Source organism: Scyliorhinus torazame, chromosome 3 (genome assembly GCF_047496885.1).
Source record: "Scyliorhinus torazame isolate Kashiwa2021f chromosome 3, sScyTor2.1, whole genome shotgun sequence".
NCBI lineage: Eukaryota > Metazoa > Chordata > Chondrichthyes > Carcharhiniformes > Scyliorhinidae > Scyliorhinus > Scyliorhinus torazame.
Window position 1 is genome coordinate 330,338,702 of NC_092709.1, and position 16,052 is coordinate 330,354,753.

General features: G+C 48.3%; 1 protein-coding gene across 2 annotated transcripts in view; it reads left to right on the top strand.

Annotated features, from left to right (window-relative positions):
* gfra4a (GDNF family receptor alpha 4a) overlaps positions 1 to 16,052 on the top strand; it is a 261,102-nt gene that overhangs the window by 118,810 nt on the left and 126,240 nt on the right. For both annotated transcript variants that reach the window (XM_072497669.1, XM_072497668.1), the window contains one exon: positions 5,836 to 6,114. In XM_072497669.1, coding sequence (XP_072353770.1) covers positions 5,836 to 6,114 — 279 coding nt within the window. The remainder of the gene's footprint in view (positions 1 to 5,835; positions 6,115 to 16,052) is intronic.

Sequence of the window (16,052 nt, forward strand, 5' to 3'; positions counted from 1 at the left end):
AAATTCGAGCCGCATTCCCGTTCCAGCAGCTCGCGGGGCAGCATAGCTGGAGGCTGCAGCATTCCTTTACATTTATTCTGTTTCCATTTCCCCCGTCTTCCACCAAGTGTCTCTCCTTCTGAAAATGCCGACGCTTACCTGGAGGAATTCCACACAAACAGGGAGATCTCTAGTCCGCATGTGGGTGAGCACTTGAGATCTGGTCCCGTCCGTCGCGGCAATCATTGTCGAGGGCGGGACTGAAAATTTGACGGCCCAGCGAAAGATCCATTGACCCTGGGCGGGAATTAGTGGACGCGGGACAGGAATTTACTGGGGGTGAGCGGGGGTGGTAAAAGTAGGGAAAATCCCAAGGTATTCTATAAATATATCAATGGGAAGAGGATAACTAGGGAAATAGTAGGGCCCATCAAGGTCCAAGGGGGGGGGGGATCTGCGGGTGTAGCCTGAGGGCATTGGTACGATGTTAAATTAATATTTCTCATGAGGCACTTCTAAGGAAGACAAATACACTTGGGATACAGGGGAACTTGATAAGGTGGATTCAAAGCTGACTGAGCTGTAGGAGACAGAGGGTAATGATAGACGGCTGCTTTAGTAACTGGGAGCCAGTGTCCAGTGGCTTACCACAGGGATCCGTGCTGGTTCCCTATTATTCGTCACTTATATAAATGACTCAGATGACTATGTGGGTGGTAGGATCAGTAAGTTTGCGGATGGCACAAAGATTGGCCGGGTGGTTAACAGTGAGGCTGAGAGTCTTGAGTTGCAGGAAGATGTAGACGGGATAGTCAAATGGGCAGAAAAGTGGCAGATGGAATTTAATCCTAAAATGTGTGTGGTGTTACATTTTGGAAGGAGCAATTTGACAAGGAAATATTCAATGAATGGCACCGCATTGGGAATTCCTGAGGAACAAAGAGACCTTGGCGTGTTTGTAAATGAATTTTTGAAGGCAGAAGGACAGGTTAATAGGATGGTGGAAAAGGCATATGGTAGACTTGCCATAGAATTCAAAAGCAAGGAAGTCATGTTGGAGTTGTATAGAACATTGGTGAGGCCACAGCTGGAGTACTGTGTGCAATTCTGGTCACCACATTGTAGGAAGGATGCGATTGCACTGGAAGGGGTGCAGAGGAGATTCACCAGGATGATCCCTGGGATGGAACATTTTAGTTATGAAGGGAGGTTGGATAGGCACTGGAGCAGAGAAGACTGAGGAGCGACCTGATCGAGGTGTATAAGATTATGAGAGGCATAGACAGGTGGACAGGGTGGAAAGGGAGCAGTTGTTTCCCATAGTTGAAGGATCAGTTACGAGGGGACACAAGTTCAAGGTGAGTGGCAAGAGGTTCAGAGGGGATTTGAGGGAAATCTTTTTTACCCAGAGGGTGGCGATGGTCTGGAACGCACTGCCTTGGAGGGTGGTAGAGGCGGGTTGCCTCACACCCTTTACAAAGCGCCTGGATGAGCACTTGGCGCGTCTTAACATTGGAGGCTATGGGCCAAGAGCTGGCAAATGGGATTAGGATTGGCAGGTCAGGGCCTTGCATGAGGCGGTGCAGACTCGATGGGCCGAAGGGCCTTTTCTGCTCTGTTTGACTGTGGGAATGTCACAGAATAAGGAATACGCGCTTCGCCGCGCCTGTCACCAGCTGGCAGTCAGGAAGGGGAGCCCTGGCTGAACTTATTTCTTCACTTCCCCCACTTTAGCCCGGGACATGAATTGTCTGAAAACAGGATGCAACATTCCCGTATAGTTTATTAGCAGGGCAAATCACACATTTATCCATTAGGCCACCTGGGCAGCTCTGCCAAATGGGTTTAAGCCGATTGAAATATTTTTTTTCTCAGACCGTTTTGCACTCAAGCATTTGTGCCACTTGAAGGAAGCGAGAAATTAAACCAGCGAAGGTTTCTGCAAGATGTCACTTTGTGTTCTGAGGGATCCATCTCATCCCAGGCACTAGAGACCAGTCAGCAGATGATGTGATTTATTCCATTCACAGCCAAAACATAATGATGGCGCTGGAAGATTGAGGCAGTGTTGTTTCCTGAACTCTGGTGGGTTTTAGTCATCAAGTCATCGGTCTGACTGAAACAAATAGCTTGTGGGATCTTGAGGGAGACCAGGATTAATGGCAGCTGCTTGCTCTGTATATGAAAAATCCCATAACAGCAAAGAGTGTTTTTAACAGTTTCTTTTGGACAATCTGTTAAATGTCTGTTAATGTTCCTTGTACAGCGTGGCGTGGATAGAGAAAATAAAATCCAAATGTGAACGTTATTTAACGTCGAGAGTTGGCATTATGCCTTGGACTGGTGGTTTAAATTAAAGGACATCCCAGGGCGGGATTCTCTCAGCCCACGCAGGGTCGGAGAATCGCCGGGCCGGGCGCGATTCGCGCGATGACGCCCCGATGCTGGGCCGCCAATTCTCCAGTGACCGGAGAATTGGCGCCATTGGCGCTGGCACGGTCGGCGAGGCGCCAGTCGGGGGCCGCTTTATGCGGAACCCCCGGCGATTCTCTGCCCAGGATGGGGCGAGTGGCCGCCCAAAAAAGCCTGAGTCCCGCCGGCGCCGTTCACATCTGGTCTTACCTCGCGGGACATCGGCATCCATCCTGTCTGGGGCGGCCTGGTGGGGGGGGGGGGGGGCGAGGAGGGGTCCGACCCCGGGAGGGCCTCCACCATAGCCTGGTCCGCGATCGGGGCATACCAATCGGCGGGTCGGCCTCTCGTGGTGGGGGTCTCTTTTGCGCTGCGCCGGCCCCTGTAGCCCTACGCCATGTTGTGACGGGGCCGACGCGGAGAAGGAGGCTACCGCGCATTGGCGCCAGTCGCAGTGTGCATGCCTGCATTGCCGCCAGTCGCAGTGTGCATGCACGCATTGGCGCTGGTCGCAGTGTGCATGCATGCATTGGCGCCGGTCGCAGTATGCATGCACGCATTCACGCCGGTCGCAGTGTGCATGCACGCATTGGCGCCGGTCGCAGTGTGCATGCACGCATTGGCGCTGGTCGCAGTGTGCATGCACGCATTGGCGCCGGTCGCAGTGTGCATGCACGCATTCACGCCGGTCGCAGTGTGCATGCACGCATTGGCGCCGGTCGCAGTGTGCATGCATGCATTGCCGCCGGTCGCAGTGTGCATGCACGCATTGGCGCCGGTCGCAGTGTGCATGCACGCATTGGCGCTGGTCAGAGTGTGCATGCACGCATTGGCGCCGGTCGCAGTGTGCATGCACGCATTCACGCCGGTCGCAGTGTGCATGCACGCATTGGCGCTGGTCGCGGTGTGCATGCATGCATTGGCGCCGGTCACAGTGTGCATGCACGCGTTCGCGCCGGTCGCAGTGTGCATGCACGCATTGGCGCCGGTCGCAGTGTGCATGCACGCATTGGCGCCGGGCGCAGTGTGCATGCACGCATTGCCGCCGGTCGCAGTGTGCATGCATGCATTGGCGCCGGTCGCAGTGTGCATGCACGCATTCGCGCCGGTCGCAGTGTGCATGCACGCATTGGAGCCGGTCGCAGTGTGCATGCATGCATTGGCGCCGGTCACAGTGTGCATGCACGCATTGGCGCCGGTCGCAGTGTGCATGCACGCATTCACGCCGGTCGCAGTGTGCATGCACGCATTGGCGCCGGTCGCAGTGTGCATGCACGCATTGGCGCCGGTCGCAGTGTGCGTGCACAGACCCGCGGCACCCATTTGATGCCAGTATCGGCAGCTGGAGCGCCGTGGGTCGCTCCAGTGCCGTGCTGGACTCCTGTAAGGCAGAGGACCGCTGCCCATAGCGGTCCGATGATGCCATCGTTAAACTCTCCAGTTGTTACGACGCCATCAACACTCTGCCTTTAGATGGGAGAATCCCGCCCCCTGTTTTTCTATTTTTAGGAATTCGCAGAAAATTGTGGACAAGTTCGCCAGGGTGCCACTCAGGAGATGAAGGTGGCGGGGGATAAGGATCGGATGTAGGAGAATGAAAATGGGGAGCTTATGGGATCTCCCAACAGGGGAGAGGAAAATGAAGAATAACAAATGTCATAATGTCCACTCATGTATATAATGAGAGGCAGACAGGCAGTGATTGACACACAGGATAACCAATGAACACACACGACACATAACAACCAATCACCAGACAGGACACCACCACTATAGAGCACACAGGGCATTAAGACTCTCTCTCTCTCTCTACAGGACTCAGCTACTGAGACAGTAAGAGTGCACAAGCCAGTGAGCACTATCACCATGAGGTAGAGAGTTAGTCTGGTCAAGCCAGTAGGAGGTTATTAGTTTGATTGATAGAGTGTCAACTCACAGCAGACTATGTACAGCAATCAGGAAGTTCAATAAAACAGCGTTGGACCATCTCCTGTGTCAGAAGCCTGTTTCTAGTTTCACTGCATCCAGTTGCAGTCAACGTTGGACCAACTTACTTAACAGATCAACAAATATTCATGGACAAGATTAGAATGGAGGGTGGCAAGCGGTTGGGTAAACGGCCAAAGCAAGTGGTTCTGTATCGCAATGTTATATCCAGCTTCCATCGATTAATTAGCATTCCCACATGTCTCAAAGAGGGGAGAAGAGGAGAGCATTATCTTACAGGGCAAATTGTGATGTGGAATCTGCCTGAATGTGTGGTGAATACATATTCAATATTAACTTTCAAAATGGATATGCAACAGTGATGAGTAATGCACCTCCCTCCCCTGACATCCACGCAGATGGATTTTTTTTAATCGTCACAATGGCGATCAGATGTGGAAATGCTGGCATTGTCCTTCTCACTGCCCTGAGTGGAGGGATGGGCCTCGCTCTGCATCACAACCAGCTGTCCAGCCAACTGAGCTAAACCGGCCCTCATGTGTGAGTAAGTCACCAGGGAAATTCAGCCACAGCCCCCCTCACATCCAAAATGGTACAGATAATGCATGATTCTAACTGAATGGCATAACACAGTATTCTTCAAACTCGGGGGCGCGACCCGCGGGTGGGTTGCGGGCAGGTGTCAGGAGGGTCGCGGAGCCGTCCTTCGCGGCACTCCCGATCGCGCAAATCCCCGAGCAGCAGCCAACTTTTAATAACGCTGGCCGTGAACATGTAAAAAAAAAATTTGGCCGCATTGTGCATGCATGCACGATCATCGGCGCGCGTGCGCAGTGCAGCCGCTATTTTTTTAAACGGTCGCAGCTTTTTGTTTTACAAGTTCGAGGGGGGGGGCGGTTATTCATTTTTTTCATTTATTTTATTCGTTTTTTTTTACAAGTTCGGGGGTGGGGGGGGGGTTTATTCATTTTATTCATTTATTTTATGAATTTAATTTTTTTTATTCTTTTTTTTTTACAAGTTCGGGGTGGTTTTATTTAATAAAATTTAACGGAAAAAAATGCAGAATTTTGGACAGATGGAGACTCCATACTTTCCGACACCGGAAGGCTTAGCCTTCATCCAACAGGTTCCATTGGAGGAGCATGTACGAGGGCCAAAGGGACCCAAAACCATTCCCTCCATTTTTATCAGCAGCAAACAAGGTAAGAGAAAATGGTGGGTCACTCAGTTTGGCCGGCATGGGTCGCGAAGGTCGGCCGGGTTGGCTCCCAAAGGTTGGCCAGTTGGTAAAAATGGGTCCCCGGAAATAAAGTTTGAAGAACACTGGCATAACAGATACAAAGGGCCGAATGGCCTACTCCAGCTCCTCTGTTCCTAATCGATTGACTAATTGGTAATAAATCCCTCTGGCATAAAACAAAGCTTTCCATGAAAACTTTTGTAAGATTTCTCGTCAGTCGACTAAATGTGGACTTTTTTTTTCTCCCTTGGCAGATGGACTGTCGAATGTGGAAGGGGCCCACAACGACTGTTTGCAAGCCAGCGAGACCTGCATCAATGACCCCAAATGTAGCCCCAAGTACAGGACGTTCCGCCAATGCATGGCGGGCAGCAGTGCCGCTCCGCTCGGGCCCGGAGCCAAGAACCAGTGCATGAGTGCAGTCATGTCACTTCTGTCCAGCCCCCTGCACAACTGCAAGTGCAAGCGAGGCATGAAGAAGGAGAAGAACTGCTTGGGGATCTACTGGAGCCTACATCAGAGCATGACGCAAGGTTAGTCCTTCCAACCTCTCTTTCTTGGCTCCATCCTGGTCAGAACAGAAATGGACAGATAATTCCTCCATCAACCACACTGCTATAGGTGATTGGGATTGATTTGCGCATGTCAATTGTAAAATGTAACTATCCCCCACTCACTATATTTTGCTTTAATCTGTGGTTACTGCAGTTTCAGTCATGTTTTCTGTAGCCCGTAGAGATTCCTCTTAAATATTGTTAACCGGACACGAGACTGCACTGAGGGAGGAAGTACGTTGTAGGAATCACTCGCAATCCAGACATTGCTCTTCTATTGCTTTGTTATTATTATGATCAGGCAGGCGGCAAGTGCCATGCGAGCCAAATCCCCAAATGGGAAACTTGACAAGCGATCACAACCATTATTATTTATATTTAAATACATGTACTGAAGTCAGGAGCCACACACTCGAGTAACATTTTGGAGATTTTCTATATCAAAATTAAAACATTTTTTTAACAAAAGAAAAGAAAACTTAAACACACAAGATTACTTTTACACAGTTAAAATTAGTCTTACAGAACATTTCCCCAGAAGATTCTTACTTGGTTAGATTCACAAATAAACACCCATTAAGACAATAGACCTTACATATTTAATCTATAAAGTTCTAGTAATATTAGCGCAAGGCACAGCCCACTGTTACTCTCATTCGGATATGGATATTCAAGATCTTGCTTCATGGAACAACCAGACACTTCTCAGGGATGGCTGAAGTCTGTTCACCTCACTTCTTCACACTTTTGTGTGCAATTAGACTCTTTACCATTTATTTGGATGACTTTTGACTGTTTGAGAAAAGAGGAAAGGTTGGCAATCTGGCAAAACGTCATCCAAACAGGTCAGAAAGGGTCTAATTACAGAAACATTCTCTGGTGTGAGGAGACCGCAAGGTTTTACACGGGTTCCAGCCAATGAGGGCTGGAGTGAGGGGCTTAGACTCTGGCCTTTCCCACTGAGCCTCTGCAGCAGATGCCCTGAGCTTTGTTGCATCTATCAGCAGATAGTCCTGGAAGTTGGGAATGCGCCAGTTTGCAACACTCAGTTGTAGACTGCTCCTCTGTTCTGGACAGCCAACAAGATTGTACCTTTCACCGAGTTGATCGCCCCCATCTCTGCTCCCGCCCTCCACACCCCCAGGCAGCAGTTAATGTTTGCCTCTGTGTGCATCCATGGGAATAGCCTATGGAGTAGAGTCTTTATATTATGGAGGCTGACAAAATCCACTGCATCTCTTTCCAGACCTGTTCTGTAAAGCACACCCATGAGGAGGTGGAGACAGTCTGTTCCCTGTCACAGCCACCTCAGAGGCAGCGTAGAGTGGTACTGAAACTCAGGGTGTGCATGACTGATCTGAAAGGAAAGGCCCTTCTCACTACCAGTCAAGCCAAGTATTGGTGCTGTTTGAAAGTTCACTTGATGGGACCTTCTGCCACATGACATTCTGCTCGGGGAACCTTCTAACACAATCCAACATCTTTTCCCAAAGGTGCTCCCAAAGAGTCACACCACCAGCGAACAGCCGGAGAGTTCCGGCCTATATATGGTCCATTGTTTGTGGGGTTGTCTATCTCTGTCTATCACTTGTGTGCTTATGCTGTGTGGCGTGCAAGTAGCCCTGTGCTGTAGCTTCACCAGGTTGACACCTCTTTTTTCGGTATGCCAGATGTTGCTCCTGGCATGCCCTCTGGGGGCATTCTTCATTGAACCAGGGTTGATCCCCCAACTTTATTTTAATGGTAGAGTGGGGGTATGCACTGAAGCATTTCATGTCCAAATCAGCAAGACCTGGATAATATCTGGACTTGGGCTGACAAATGGCAAGTGACATTCACGCCACACAAGTGTCAGACAATGACCATCTCCAATAAGAGAGGATCTAACCATCGCCCCTCGACATCCAATGGCATTACCATCGCTGGAATGTACCCATTATTAACATCCTGGGGGTTATCATTGGCCAGAAACGGAACTGGGAGAGCCATATTAATAAATACTGTGGTTACAAGAGCAGGTCAGAGGCTAGGAATCCTGTTGTTAGTAACTCACCACCTGCCACAACCCCCCCCCCCCCCCCGAAGCCTGTCCCCCATATACAAGACACAGTTGGGAGTGTGATGGAATACTCTCCACTTGCCTGGATGAGTGCAGCTTCAATAGCACTCAAGAAGCCTGCTTGATGTGCACCACATCCATCACCTCTAACACCCACCCCCTCCACCATTGTCGCAGAGTGGCAGCATTGTGTATCTTCCGCAAGGTGCACTGCAGCAACTCGCCAAGGCTTCTTTGACAATACCTTCCTTGCCTGCAACACTCACCAATTAGAAGGACAAGTGCAGCAGAAACATAGGAACACCACCACCTGCAAGTTTCCCTCTGAGCCACTCACCATCGTGTCTTGGAAATATATCATCATTCCTTCACTGCTGCTGGCTCAAAATCCAGGAACTCCTACCCAAACAGCACTGTGGGTACATGTACATCCCATGGGCTGCAGCAGGTCAGGAAGGTGACTCACCATCACCTTCTCAAGGGCAATTCGGGATGGGCAATAAAATCGCCGGCCTAGCCAGCGATGCCCATATCCTACGATGCTCCCTTGAAAGAATATTAAAAGAAAACAGTTTGAGGGCAGCATGTGGCGCAGTGGCTAGCACCGGGACTGTGGCGCTGAGGACCCGGGTTCGAATCCCGGCCCTCGTCACTCTCCATGTGGAGTGTGCACATTCTCCCCATGTCTGCGTGGGTTCCACCCCCACAACCCAAAGATGCGCAGGTTAGGTGGATTGGCCACGCTAAATTGCCCCTTAATTGGAGAAAAAATAATTGGGTACTCTAAATTTATTTTAACAAAGCAATTTGGAGAGACAAGAGAGGCATGAAAAACCACGGGCAGGTAGGATTAGGGAGAATCCCAAAATATTCTATAAGTGCATTAAGAGGAAGAGGATAACCAGGGAAAGAGTAGGGCCCATTAGGGACCAAGGGGGCAATCTGTGGGTGGAGCCAGAGGAGCCAGGGTGTTAAACAATCACTTCACATCTCTCTTCACTCAGGAGAGGATGATAGAGATACAGAATTTGGGGGGAGTGGGACCGTGAGGTTCTTGGACAGTTTGACATAGGGAATGAGTTCGGACTGGAGGTTTTGGCAGGCTCAAAAGTGGACAAATCCCCAGGGTGAATGGGTTGTATCCCAGGCTTGTGGGAGGAAAGTGAGGAAATTACAGGGGCTGTGATCCAAATGTTTAATTCCTCTCTGGCCACAGAGGAGCTGCCAGAGGATTGGAGGACAGCTAATGTAGTTCCACTTTTCAAGAAGGGTGGTAGAGATAAACCAGGGAACTACAGACCAGTGAATATTGGAGAAAATTCTGAAGGAGAAAATTAATCTCCACTTGGAGGGGCAAGGTTTGATCAGGGATAGTTAGTGTGGCCTTATCAGAGGGAGGTCATGCCTAATGAATAAGATTGAACTTTTTGAGGAGGTGACAGGGTGTGTAGATGAGAGTAATGCAGTTGACGTACATGGATTTCAGCAAAGCCTTTGGCAAGGTCCCACATGGGAGACTGATAAAGAAGACAAAAGCATAAAGGAACTGGGGTAACTTGGCAAGTTGGATCCAAAACTGGCTTAATGGTAGGAGACAAAAGGTAGGAGCCTGTTTGTGTGATCCAGCAGCGCATCACATGTATCTGTGCTAGATCCCTTATTGTTCTTGATATATATATATATAAAACCTATATAGATGAGAAAGTGGGGGGAATGGGCAGCAGGTGCCACAGTGGTTAACACTATGGCTTCACAGCACCAGGGTCCCAGGTTCAATTCCCGGCTTGAGTCACTCTCTGTGTGGAGTCTGCACGTTCTCCCCGTGTCTGCGTGGGTTTCCTCCGGGTGCTCCAGTTTCTTCCCACAAGTCCCGAATGACGTGCTGTTAGGTAATTTGGACACTCTGAATTCTCCCTCTGTGTACCCAAACAGGCGCTGGAGTGTGGCGACTAGGGGCTTTTCACAGTAATTTCATTGCAGTGTTAATGTAAGCCTACTTGTGACAATAAAGATTTCTTTTTTTAAAGTTTACAGATGACAGAAGATTGGCAAGTGGTTAATAGTGAGGAAAAAGGTCTTAGTTTGCAGGAAGATACAGATAGGTTGATCAGATGGACAGATCAGTGAATTTAACCATGTAAAGTGTGAGCTGATGCACTTTGGAAGGAGTAACAAGACAAGGGAACACTCAATGTATGGCAGGACACTAGGAATCTCAGAGGCACAGAGGGATCTCGGGGTGCTTGTCCACAGATCCCTGAAGGCCGCAGGGACGTTGATAGCGTAATTAAGAAGACATACGGGACACTTGCCTTTATCGATCGTGGCATAGAGCAGAGAGATGATGGACTGTTCAAAATTTTAGTTAGGCCACAGCTGGTGTACTGTGTTCAATTCAGGTTGCTACACTATATGAAGGATGTGATTGCACTAGAGAGAGTGCAGAGGAGATTCGCCAGGATGTTGTCTGGGAAGGAGTGCTTTAGCTATGAAGAGAAGCTGGATAGGTTTGAGTTGTTTTCTTTAGAGCAAGGAACATCCTTCCATGTTCCAAGATGGCGCCGGAGCGAGGCGACTCTCTGCGAGCTCTCCCAAACAGATCCACTTTTTACTATTCCCTTTTCTTCTCATGCACTTAAAGATCTGTTGAGCTGCTCGCAGTAAAATACTTTTCACTGTACCTCGGTACACGTGACAAATAAACAAATCAAATCAAATCAAATCAAAGAAGGCTGAGGGGAACCTGGTTGAGGTGTGTAAGATTGTGAAGGGTATGGACAGGGTGGATAGGAAGCAGCTGTTCCCATTTGATGAAGGGTCAATAACAAGGGGGCATAATTTTAAGGTGAGAGGCAGGAGATTTAGAGGGGATTTGAGGAAGAGCCTTTTCACCCAGAGGGTGGTGGGAGTCTGGAACGCACTGCCTGGGAGGGCATCATAAAATCCCTCCAGTGGAGAAGGAGGCCATTCGGCCCATCGAGTCTGTGCCGGAGCACCCGGAAAAAACCCACGCAGAGACAGGGCGAATGTGCAAATTTCACACACCCAGGCCGGAATTGAACCCGGGTCCCTGGTGCTGTGAAGCAGCAGTGCTAACCACTGTGCCACTGCACTACCCTAGCAGTAGAGGTGGGGAAACACACAACCTTTAAAAAGTGCGTGGATGAGCACTTGAAATGCCACAACATTCGAGGCTCTGGACCAAGTGCTGGAAAGTCGGATTAGTGTAGATTTAGTGTAGTTTTTCCATTGCAGACTCAATGGGCCAAAGGTCCGCTTCTCTACTGGACTGGACTCTAACCTCCAGAGCAAATAGACCCAATTTACTCAAGCTTTCATCATAGGACAGTGCCCCCATCCCAGGGACCAATTTAGTGAAACTTCACTATGCCGCCTTCAAAGTGAGTATATATTTTCCTAATTGAGACGAGAACTACAGAAAGGGCAATTTTCCTTGTCTCATTTCCCTCCCTCTCCATGTAGCCGTGCACATTTTTCCCTTTCAGATATTAATCCAATTCCTTCTTTCATTGAACTTTTCTCTACCATACTTTCACGCAGTGCATTTCCAAATCCTAATTACTCTCTGTGTGAAAGTTTTTGTAATATCGCCATCTCTCATTTAGCCAGTTGCATTCCATTCCCTTGATCCCAAGAGACGAGCTGGTTAGGTGAATTGGACATTCTGAATTCTCCCTCTGTATTGGACATTCTGAATTCTCCCGAACAGGCGCTGGAGTGTGGCGACTCGGGGTTTTTCACAGTAACTTCATTGCAGTGTTAATGTAATCCTACTTGTGACAATAATAAAGATTATTATTATTATACTCCTTGGCCACAAAGGGTCAGCTATTAGGTGATAATCAGTAATAATAATGCATTGCAAGACTGCCCAAATGTTCTTGTCAAGGAAGGGTTTCGGAGCTGATTAGGCAACTGGCTTCGTCCTGTGGCAGGTGAGGCCCACCTGATCCATGTTGAGACAGCAATTTGCAGTCACCTTCATCCTGAGATGGAACTCCCATTCCCCCAGCTCTCATGGGCTGCAGATTAAATGAACCTTCCACCTTGAACAGCCACACTGGCTTTATTCCCTGATGGACTGGCCTCCATAACCAGTGGCCTTTCCCTTCCAGACAGCTCTTGCCCTGAGGGTGCACACTTTGCAGCCTGAGCGTGGGGTTCAATTTGACTGTACTCATCCTCCCCCGCTGTGTGAGGGTCTTCTGCCCTCATGTCGCTGTTGAACTTCCCTCGTTAGAGTCTCCCATTCTGCATGTGCAGCCTGTCATTTCACGGGAACCCCACCCAGGGATGTCACAATCTGCCGACCCACCCCCTCAGTTTCAGCTGCCACACGGCAATCTGTCAGCAGAGATATTGCCAGAAGCCCAGCAAGGGGCCTCCAAGAAACGCGACTTAGACACCAGTCGCCAGACTCCTTGAGACCTGGAGGCCCACAGCAATGAAGGGCTACGAGCAACCCCTGCCGCCCCCTCCTAACTCCCGGTTCACTTGTCTGGGTTCCCCCATGTCTCTCCGGTGCCCCCTCTCCATTTTACACCCTAGAGGGTAATAGCGACCTGGCGCTCACCTCTGTCACCAGCTGTTGTAAATCGGGCCATTGTGATGTCACGCCGGCACGCAATGAATATTTAGTGTGGGGGGAAGTCCCGGCTGGAGAGCTCGCTGATCATACGTTAATTCATTGAAATGAGGTTCACGCCCTTCCTGGGCGAGAACTTAATTACGTCACCGGCGAGGGCCGTGGATAATCGGGAAACACGATCTCGCCAGCGAAAATCATGTTTCCCCGATTCTCGTGGGATTTTGCGCCCGCGTCGCCCTTCTTGCCGACGGCTAACGCGGGCTCAAATTCCGCCCTGTGTCCGGGTACTTTCAGATTCGGTTAATTCCGACAAAGTGTCATCCAGACTCGAAACGTTGGCTCCCTTCTCTCTCCACAGATGCTGTCACACCTGCTGAGATAGTGCGGCATTTTCTGTTTTTGTTTCCAATTCCAGCATCCGCAGTAATTTGCTTTTAATTTAATTATTGGTTGGTTTTAATTGGGGTTTGACTAGTCAGTGTCTCTTGAAAGGACAATGCTTCTTCTGCAGTGTCGTTTGTTATCTTACTTTGCACAATTGTCTATTGTCCATTTGGCCCTGGATTATACTGAGCTTAGCACAAATTATCAACCAAAGCAGAAACTTTAAACTTAGAAGCTTTTAAATCCAGCTTTAACATAACTATTTGATTAATTACGACTTCTTCAATCAGAACTTAATTGATATACACTATTTGGTCATCATCTGTTTCTGCCTAGTTCCTAATTATGTAATAACTCTTAATTAAAAGATGTGAGTGATTACAAAGTGCAGAACACAAAATGCGTTCTTTGTCAGCACAAAAATGGTGCTTTGACCATGTTAGGTTATGACAATGAATGTAACATGAAATTAAACGATGAAGAGTATATAGGTTTTCAAGAAACTATTCAATTTTGAGCATGGAACTTAAAAGGTGAAATAACACTTATAAATTTGAAAGTGTGACTATTCAGTGTCAGCTCCACTGAGTATGGTTAATTCTTTGGCTTGCAACCAAGATACATTGGTTACAATTAATCTGTTTCTTCTGGCACGTGTTTAAGCATGTTATAACAGTTATAGGCACACCTAAATCTACACGGTGTCTAAATACATGAAATATTTGGACTACATATTGTTTTGTTGACCCACAGAAATACAAAAATCCATTCTAAAATGCCTTCTAGGTCATGTGCTGAACCTAATTTGGCTCTTACTGTGTTGATGGAATGCACTGACGGTTAGGTGAACTAGCTTAAAACTGGCCGAAATGTGACTAATAGCAGTCTGTTTCACAGTATCCTCATTTGTTTCACACTCCTCCAGATCTGATGCACACACCTCCCGATCTGCTTTACAGTGATGCTGACCTGCTTCACTCTCCTCCCAGTCTGTTTCACAGTGATCCTGACCTATTTCACTCTCCTCGAGGTCTGCTTCACAGTGATCCTGACCTATTTCACTCTACTCCCGGTCTGCTTCAGTGATCCTGACCTATTTCACTCTACTCCCGGTCTGCTTCAGTGATCATGACCTATTTCACTCTACTCCTGGTCTGCTTCACAGTGATATTGACCTATTTCACTCTCCTCGAGGTCTGCTTCACAGTGATCCTGATCAATTTCATTCTACTCCCGGTCTGCTTCACAGTGATCCTGACCTATTTCACTCTCCTCCCGGTCTGCTTTACAGTGATCCTGACCTGCTTCACTCTCCTCAAGTTCTGATTCACAGTGATACATAAGAACATACATAAGAACTAGGAGCAGGAGTAGGCCATCTGGCCCCTCGAGCCTGCTCCACCATTCAATGAGATCATGGCTGATCTTTTGTGGACTCAGCTCCAATTTCCGGCCCGAACACCATAACCCTTAATCCTTTTATTCTTCAAAAAACTATCTATCTTTATCTTAAAAACATTTAATGAAGGAGCCTCTACTGCTTCACTGGGCAAGGAATTCCATAGATTCACAACCCTTTGGGTGAAGAAGTTCCTCCTAAACTCAGTCCTAAATCTACTTCCCCTTATTTTGAGGCTAAGCCCCCTAGTTCTGCTTTCACCCGCCAGTGGAAACAACCTGCCCGCATCTATCCTATCTATTCCCTTCATAACCTTATATGTTTCTATAAGATCCCCCCTCATCCTTCTAAATTCCAATGAGTACAGTGCCAGTCTACTCAACCTCTCCTCGTAATCCAACCCCTTCAGCTCTGGGATTAACCTAGTGAATCTCCTCTGCACACCCTCCTGTGCCAGTACGTCCTTTCTCAAGTAAGGAGACCAAAACTGAACACAATACTCCAGGTGTGGCCTCACTAACACCTTATACAATTGCAGCAGAACCTCCCTAGTCTTAAACTCCATCCCTCTAGCAATGAAGGACAAAATTCCATTTGCCTTCTTAATCACCTGTTGCACCTGTAAACCAACTTTTGTATTCCATCTGCCAGACCCTAGCCCATTCACTTAGCCTATCCAAATCCCTCTGCAGACTTCCAGTATCCTCTGCACTTTTTGCTTTACCACTTATCTTCATGTCGTCTGCAAACGGACACATTGCCCTTGGTCCCCAACTCCAAATCATCTATGTAAATTGTGAACAGTTGTGGGCCCAACACTGATCCCTGAGGGACACCACTAGCTACTGATTGCCAACCAGAGAAACACCCATTAATCCCCACTCTTTGCTTTCTATTAATTAACCAATCCTCTATCCATGCTACTACTTTCCCCTTAATGCCATGCATCTTTATCTTATGCAACAACCTTTTGTGTGGCACCTTGTCAAAGGCTTTCTGGAAATCCAGATATACCACATCCATTGGCTCCCCGTTATCTACCGCACTGTTAATGTCCTCAAAAAATTCCACTAAATTAGTTAGGCACGCCCTGCCCTTTATGAACCCATGCTGCGTCTGTCCAATGGGACAATTTCCATCCAGATGCCTCGCTATTTCTTCCTTGATGATAGATTCCAAAATGATAGATACCGAAGTTAAGCTCACTGGCCTATAATTAGCCACTTCCTGCCTACCTCCTTTTTTAAACAGTGGTGTCACGTTTGCTAATTTCCAATCCGCCGGGACCACCCCAGAGTCTAGCGAAATTTGGTAAATTATCACTAGTGCATTTGCAATTTCCCTAGCCATCTCTTCTAGCACTCTGGGATGCATTCCATCAGGTCCAGGAAACTTGTCTACCTTTAGCCCCATCAGCTTGCCCATCACTACCTCCTTGTTGATAACAATCCTCTCAAGGTCCTCAC